Raw genomic sequence first — 8,161 nt, 5'->3', positions numbered from 1 at the left:
AGCAGGTACCCATTTAATCAAGCAGGTATTTTTGTAGATATTTTCTGCTTTTTATGGGTCCTTTTTCTGCTATTCAACTATCATTTTAAAACAGCATTTATGACAAACATACAAATGCAGAATACCTATTTTAGTTGTGTATTATCTTCTAAAACACATTTCAATATATTATTGATCTCATTTTAACTTATTTGCTCTTGTGAAAAATAAGAGTGTGTCTTGATCTTAACCAAAATAAATCTCAGCTATGATCTGCTGTTTCTATTTTTTTATTTCTTTAAGCCTGATTCTCTAACTGGGTGAAAACTGACAAGAGAAGTGTTAAACATCCGATGACAGACTGCTCTATTTTTTGTTCAAAATGTACACAAAACTTAACAGTAAAGGCGTGAAATGACAAACAGCTACTCCTGGCTCAAGAACATTTTCTTTTACCATTTTAAAAAGTAGTTAAGGGACTGAGTAAACAAAGTCAAGAATAAGAAATAAGGGTTTGACACTGATCAACCAAATAGTTAAAATGCCCAAAAGCCTGTTCTTAAAAATCAGAGAATCAACAAATATCAGTATATTTTTAAAACAAATGTTTGATAATTTCTAAAAACAGGATTTTGTTCTTTAATAAGCTTCTATTATTAAAAGCTGCATTTATTTTAAGGCTGTTGGCTCAACTTCCCATCTTGTGCATTAAGACAGAGGCCACTGTAGCATTTAAAATAAAGGTTGCCAAGCAAGTGTAGGTGAAGTAAAGCTTAATTTATTGGTTTATGGAAAATATATCACATTTTTACATTTGTGAGATACCTTCAGTTTTTATTCCATTAAACTTTTTTTTCCCAAACATCAAAAAAAAAAAAAAAAAAAGAAAAAAAAAAAAAAAACACCTCAAAGCTGCATTTCAAACTTAATGTTTGCAGAAATCATAAGTTATTCTGGCATAATGTTTACCCCCAAATCTTTCAGAAGCCAACAATTTAAAAACCTTACACTTAAACCAAAAGCACATCTACATCTTTGCTACAAAACATTTTCATATCCCATCTACAGGGTCCCATAAACACAACAGCCCCACCATAAATAGTATTTGTAGATATACAATATATGAATTTGGTGCAGAAAAACAACAAGCAGACTTGAGTTGGCTCACTGGACAACAAATTGAAGAGCTGACACAAATACAATACATGAGTGAAACATATGCACTTTTTTAGCAGCAGCAACAGTGACATTTGGTTTGTTTTGCTTCTTTTAGAACTTTTTAAACATCCACATGGTTGATACCAAAGTGCAACTGTATGAAGGTTTATATGGTTATAAGTTTATAATATTCTGATGAGCTATGAGCTTTGCAAGGGTGAGCTGTATTTAAAGAGTATAATGGCACATTTCAAAACTGAAGAGGAAACATGTCACAGATCTCTTACTAGAACAATAGGCAATGCAAACTTTACGATACACGAATATATAGATATATTTTGTAACCAAAGTTTGTTGTTGATACATTAATATGAGAACACATTTAAAAAGCATCACATCGATATTTTTTCATATTGGTTTGAAGAACAAATGCATTAACTGCAGTTATAACGGTTTTTCCTCCCACGGTAATCGTTTCAAAACAGCACAAAGTGCAGCTGTCCCATATCTGTGCTGCAGGCTGCATAAAGCCTACAAGCTCAAAACACCACATTATAACCCACGAGGAAAAAGACTTCTTTACGCTTCAAGTTCTTGTTCTGTTGCTGAACTCTGCCAAGTCCCTCACCTCCAGCCGAGCACAATAAACACCCTACATCTCAACTAACTGCTCTTGCAATAATCAATAGTGACACAAATTGTACAGATATATAGCTATATGTTAATGTATATACCTCCTGTGTGTACACGAGCTGAGCACTACCTCTGATGGGTTCAGAGCCTCCTTGTTGTCACAAGAGACGGCCACGAAAAGGGCGCATGCATAAAGAGTACTCGAATTATTCTTTTTTTTTCCAAAGAGACCTAACACATGTGCATGACAGTTTTCTTTGTTATAGACTATCTGTAAAGATTTAAAAAGCCACCTTCTCTGTACAGAGTATAGATTTAATTTCTATCCATCTACCTGTCTGGTGTTGCTCTCTCCTCTAAATTAATCAGCAGCTGGGTGAGTCAGCAAATTCTTGGTCTGAAATTGGAGGACTTTGGCCCTCTTAAAGCTTGGTCCTTTAACTTCTTTAGGGATTATTCTGTTGGTGTTTTTTTGTTTCGTTTTTTTTAAACAGACACCTTAGAAGTATTTTTGGATGTTTTGAAGCACACATTGAAAAAATCCTATTGGTGAGTGATATTTTTTTGTTCACTTTTGAAGAGGGTAAATGTTCGACATTTGATAACTGTTCCTGCTTTTTAGTTCTTAAACAACGGTAATCTTAGTGGGACGAGCAACATTGAGAAGTTTCAGCGCTCTCTTCACTTGGCAGTCATCATCTGGACGAACTCTGGAAGGGCGTAAAACAATAATAGATACAACAAATTTAGGAAATAATCCATTGAAATTACCAAGCAATTAATCGCCAAGTTTAAAGAGTGTTTAGACTCACCCTCATAGTTAACTTGGCCATCGCCATCAATATCAGCCTCGCGGATCATCTCATCCACTTCCTCGTCGGTGAGCTTCTCACCTAGGTTGGTCATTACATGCCGTAGCTCTGCTGCACTGATGTAACCATTACCGTCCTGCAAAGAGGAGAATAAAATCTTAAGTTTGGACAATATGATCTAAAATGTACCTTGACCTGGCAGAACCAGGACACAAGCTCCTTTTTAAGGATAAAAACAGACCTAATAAGAGTCCACCCACAGAATCCTATATACTCCTCAATAATCCATCTCCAAAATTAGGTTTATGCTCCAGTTTGGCTCCACTGTGTAAAAACATATTAGCCTGTACTTGCAAAAACCGATACCAATTTTAATGGGAAATATGCCAATCTTTATGACCAATAATCCAGGCATGCAAAGTTTGACTACAGAAAACCGATCATTAAATGATCAACCACTAAAAGTAAACTAAATAGAATATGAGAGAAAAAAACCCAAAATGAACAATGAACAACGTTCAGAAGCAGTGCTTTTAATTTTGGATGTCAGGCTTCTAAATTAGTGACATTTGTTTTCTGTGAACTCAGTTCACACTCTGATATTTAAATTGATTCAGTATGTACTCAATCTGGCATTTCACTACGCCGCCCCCACTCGCGAAAAACCACAACAGGAACCAGCAGCGCAGCTCGATCCAAATGAAGGATTGTACTTGTTTAAAGATCGACAGAGAAGGCAACACGGGGTGGTGTTTGATAGTGTCTGATAAATCCGGATATAAAATCTCCTTAATTATTGTTTTTACTGCATATTCATTTAGTATTGTTGCATCTTGTGTAAACAAGACTTCTGTCTCAATAGGAATAAGAAGAGGAACACCGAAAAATACATAAAGATGAATGCTGTACAGCTTATCTACAATATAGTTTCAAGGTTTTACTGGAAGATTGTTCCAGCGTCTGTCCGAATTGTTTTCTAAAACCTGCAATCTTGTCGCCAAATAACTTATTTTGTATTTTCTTTTTTTTCCCCAGAGGAACAGTTTATAAAACTTACTTTGGACTGAACATGAACTAAGTTACACATTTCTTAATCAGCACTGGAAGTACATTATTCAAAACAGCAGTCGTAATCACATGTGGTGAACCCTGATACATGTGAAAATGACCGGGTAATTTGTCCCTGTGCACTAGTTCAAAGAACATATTTTGATATTAAGTACATGCTTAAGTATAAATATGATAATTTCATTTTTTTTTGCATTTAATAAAACCCTGGAATAGAAACCTTTCATTGCATATTTTTTTAACTCAAATTGAACAATTTATCTCCTAACATTTAGACAATTTTTCAATTTTTAATTTAGCATGGAAAACGTTGCTTTTTTTCAGCCATCTCAAAGGTTTTAAAATCCCATAGGTAGGGACTCTTCTACAGTACCTTGTCAAAAACCCTGAAAGCTTCTCTGATCTCCTCCTCACTATCTGTATCTTTCATTTTCCTCGCCATCATAGTAAGAAACTCTGGAAAGTCAATTGTCCCATTACCTACAAAGATAAACAAAAAAAGCAAGTTAGTTGCATTCATTTGGTACTTGGGAAAGTTAAATAAAAAGTAGCTGAATTCCCTCTATGGGGTGTGGATGACACAAATCTGTAATAATACTTTCTAATTTAAGTACTGCAGGTGTCCTTTTTTATGGGAATAAGATGGTTAATGAACATTTGTTTTCTTTACCGTCAGCATCAACCTCATTTATCATGTCCTGCAGTTCAGCTTCAGTAGGGTTCTGTCCCAGAGAGCGCATCACCGTGCCAAGCTCCTTGGTTGTAATTGTTCCATCCCCATCCTTGTCAAAGAGTGAGAACGCCTCCTTAAACTCTGTACATGAACAGAAACAATGCTCACAGTTTGCATCAGACAAAACAAGCATTAACAAGGTATCAATAAAAGCTTTCAACACAGAGGAGAAACAAAACAGTTTGGAGACTTTATGACACTAACCCGTAGAGTAGAAACTGAGTAGATCTTTGGTCGTAAACTCAGAATATAAAGTGATATAAAATGCTTCCAATATGAAAGATAAATAAACTCTTATGATTTTCCATTCTTATTAAATGTTCTGTCTTCCAAAACCAAAAAGCTTCACATTCAGAGATAAAATCCTTAAAAAACGAACTGACTAGTTCTCTGGTAAGTATATTTAAAAGAATAGACCTGTACTTGTAAAGGCAGAATGGAACCTTCTTTTCAATCAATGTTTTGCTTCCTCTAATCTTTGACATTGTTTTATTGATCAAATTATAATATGAATTAAGGCACAAACTCACCAGCAATCTGTTCCTCTGTCAGCTGATCAGCCTGTAAACAAAAGTATAAAACATTACAGAAGCACAGACAGACCTCCTTAAAAGAGGCTCTTTTTAAATTACATTATGGAGTAGAATCTATTTAGGAAAATATGAGTTGAAAGGAAGACATGTTAAGTAATAATTCATATATGATATGAATTTGATAAGTCTTTCCCCAGATAGAAAAAAAATATTTTAACAAAACGGTAATAAAAGTGGAACATAGAAAAATTCAACTGTTATGGAAAGAGTCGCCTGACAGACAGCTTTTCTTCCTATATTCAGTTAAAACAACATCACAACATGCCAAATAGGCTCTGCATACAAATTCATCACAGGACTTAAATAAAATTCGAAAAGCCATAAATCCAAGAACAATTTTGCAAAGGCTCCACCTCCTTAAAACACACCAACACCACGCAGCAGCTGGACCATTGCTTTTAATCTAAGACTCATTTTCTACAGTGAAAGCTTACAACTAAAACTGGACTGATAATAAAATTTGCTCTACATCTGTGGGGCAAACATTTACCAACTATGTGAGAATAATATCCCCATGTGCTCAACTTATTTTTCCCTTATGAGAACTAACACTTAACACCATCTAAGAGATCGTCCTCCCCTGATGGTAAACTTTTAAGAGTCCTATTTAAGCCCGCTGCTGAGTCCACTTCAGGCTTAGAAAGTGTGACGGGTATAAATTCTTCGCAGCCCAAAATACACATGCCTTCTATAATTAGTGAGACACGAACAGGGTCGCCTATGTAGCACACCGAATATCACAGCAGTACCATTCTTTTCTGAGCACATTTATTAGTTGTTTTCATAAAATCAACAACTCCCATTATATATTGTCTTTATCTACTGCTTAGACAATGTTTGCATGCTGAAGGAAATGGTGGGATAACAGCTGAATGAGCCGTATTATTACACTCTGCACCACTCACATTACTTTGATGCATGTTGGAAGAAAGCTCAACATTGCAGGCCATCTTTAGGTAGATAATGATTTGAGATTTCTTGATGCTTTGGTAAAATTTAAATAATGAGATTTAAAAATTATTTCCCTTACAAAAATAAATAAATCCAAAGCTAACATGGTTGGAGCCTGAGGTGCTGGTAATGCCATGTGTTCTTTCAATCAAAATCAGTGAGTCACCCTGTTGGATGGGATGGGGCTGCAGAAAATCCACATGCTGTCCAGAGCAAAAAGAAATATCATATGATGGAGAAACTCAGTGCAACAGGACAGCAGGCAACAGAGCTGTTGCAGTTAAAATGTATTTGAAATTATAAGTAAGCAAGGGATTATATAAATATTATATATTCTTAGGGTGAGAATGCAAACCATTTTATTTTTTCCATTTTAGGAAAGAAATGATAGAGCAGCATGTCAGAGAGAATGATAGCCCACAAAACAGACATGATGCATGGGTGTCTATTGACACCAACAGCAACGTGGCTCATTTAATTAAGAGATCAATGAAACACAGAACAGGACAGGAAACAGGCAGCTAATCGAACGAGTTAGTTCCCGATTTGGTGGATGCACTGCGGCTGCTGCACCAAACATGTTTTTGGTTCAATGCAGGGGGGAGGAAGGGAAGACAAGAGAGGAGGGGGGGTGGCAAAGATGATCATTCAGCAGGAGAAGCAGAATGCGGCTGAACGTTATGGCGCAATACGTAGTGGATGAGAATGGCGGTGAAGCCTAGATCAATCCGCCATCCACTACCCACAAAACACTTTCTATCTGTATCTAAACGTGTGCAGCCAACTGCCACCTGCAAGCTGTACTGTTATGCAATCGCAGTCTAATGGAAGCCGTTCTGCTTGTTGCGCATGTCCAACTAGATTCTAACCACCCTGCTGATGTGTCTGCTGCGGTAAAGGCTAACGTGGAATGACAAGATGGTTTTCGACATGCCATCCGACCCGAGCAGCAGCGGTTTTATTGCAGAATTAACACTGTGGGGCTGTGGATTCAAACTATTATAACACGGCCAGTCAATGCAGCTGCAGCCACGCCCACTGACGAGTAAAAGAAAATAACATGCTGCAAACCTTTCAGCATGCACGCGCTCCAAATAACCTAACTGCTCGGTTTAGCTTTGATTTTTTTTTAAATAAATGATTCAATCCGCGCTAGATAAAAAAAAATGCTAGTTAGGTAGCACCCTTTAATGCAAGCTCCTGATATAAATCACAAGTAAGATAATCTTCTCTACGGTTATTATTAAATTATTTTATTTGGGGTTTGATAACCTTTCAAGAAACACAACCATTAAGATAGGAGTGAAGTTAAGATTGATGGTGATACCCACAGCAGCGCGACACTAGCGACGCCTTGCTAACAAATGCTAAGCCGTAGCTCCATACTCACCATTGTTCCGTTGAAAATGTCCAACCTCTGCGACTGTGTCAAATTTATTATTTATGATTATCTCTTTAAATTGCGACAGGAGTCGTAAGCTTAACAGTTAATCCAAAAAAGATGGATAAATATATGTATGGTTCAGGAAATACGTAAAGTCTTTACTCTAATGTTGCCCCGGAAACCTCAGTCCAGCCACGCCGGTGTTATCCCTCCGCGCTTTTTAAAAAAAAAAAAGAAGAAGAAGAGGATAAACGCTGTATCCCTCCGCAGCGTTTCCGCGTGTGTTCCACATCAGTAGAACTAAACAGCTTGTTAAATATATTCTTACTTACAGCTGAGTTTATTTTTACATCAGCACTACGCTAAATGCAAATCTAGGCGAATCAATCTCCGCAAAGATACAAAAATGCCGATTAAACGATGTAGAGGTGTGCTGTTTGATTACTTCCATGAAAAAACTGTTTATTGTAGTACTCAGGGCCGTAAACAGGATTTTTGAAATACCGAGGTCAAATATTGCGATAAATCTTACTTGACAAAAAGCATCATAATATGTTGACTTTTTAAAATATATTTGGAAACGTGCATAAAGAGAGTTAAATCACAAGCCCATCAAGGAGGTGAATATGAAAATGTTTATTATAACAATTCCAAAAAACAAATTTAGAGTATAATAGTGTTATTATTATTATTATTATTATTACTTTTATTATTGTCACCATCATCACCATGCATGTGCATGGCACACTAAATGAATCAAATGACTTGCAATAAATAATATATCATTGTGGACTTTTTTTTTTTATATATATAAATTTGAATGCATGCTGATCTTTACACCAATCAAAGT

General features: G+C 36.1%; 1 protein-coding gene across 1 annotated transcript; it reads right to left on the bottom strand.

Moving 5' to 3' along the window:
* Positions 1–1,928: 1,928 nt before the first annotated feature.
* calm3a (calmodulin 3a (phosphorylase kinase, delta)) lies at positions 1,929–7,536 on the bottom strand. The gene is made up of 6 exons (XM_038298577.1): positions 7,318–7,536; positions 4,914–4,944; positions 4,321–4,464; positions 4,024–4,130; positions 2,583–2,718; positions 1,929–2,480 (listed from the first exon to the last, which is right to left on the bottom strand). The coding sequence occupies exons 1-6, from the start codon at positions 7,318–7,320 to the stop codon at positions 2,452–2,454; spliced, it is 450 nt and encodes a 149-aa protein (XP_038154505.1). The 5' UTR covers positions 7,321–7,536; the 3' UTR covers positions 1,929–2,451.
* Between the last annotated feature and the right edge of the window lie 625 nt (positions 7,537–8,161).

This window comes from Cyprinodon tularosa, unplaced genomic scaffold (assembly GCF_016077235.1).
Source record: "Cyprinodon tularosa strain WSP-4 unplaced genomic scaffold, ASM1607723v1 ctg41, whole genome shotgun sequence".
Lineage (NCBI taxonomy): Eukaryota > Metazoa > Chordata > Actinopteri > Cyprinodontiformes > Cyprinodontidae > Cyprinodon > Cyprinodon tularosa.
The sequence above is the reverse complement of the archived record's forward strand: the minus strand, read 5'-3'. Positions and strand labels throughout refer to the sequence as shown.

Excerpts from the sequence above, each read along its gene's own strand:
- calm3a (XM_038298577.1), bottom strand. Across the intron at positions 4,465-4,913 it reads GACAGAGGAACAGATTGCTG|AGTTTAAGGAGGCGTTCTCA; the intron begins GTGAGTTTGTGC and ends GTTCATGTACAG. Across the intron at positions 2,481-2,582 it reads TGGCCAAGTTAACTATGAGG|AGTTCGTCCAGATGATGACT; the intron begins GTGAGTCTAAAC and ends ACGCCCTTCCAG.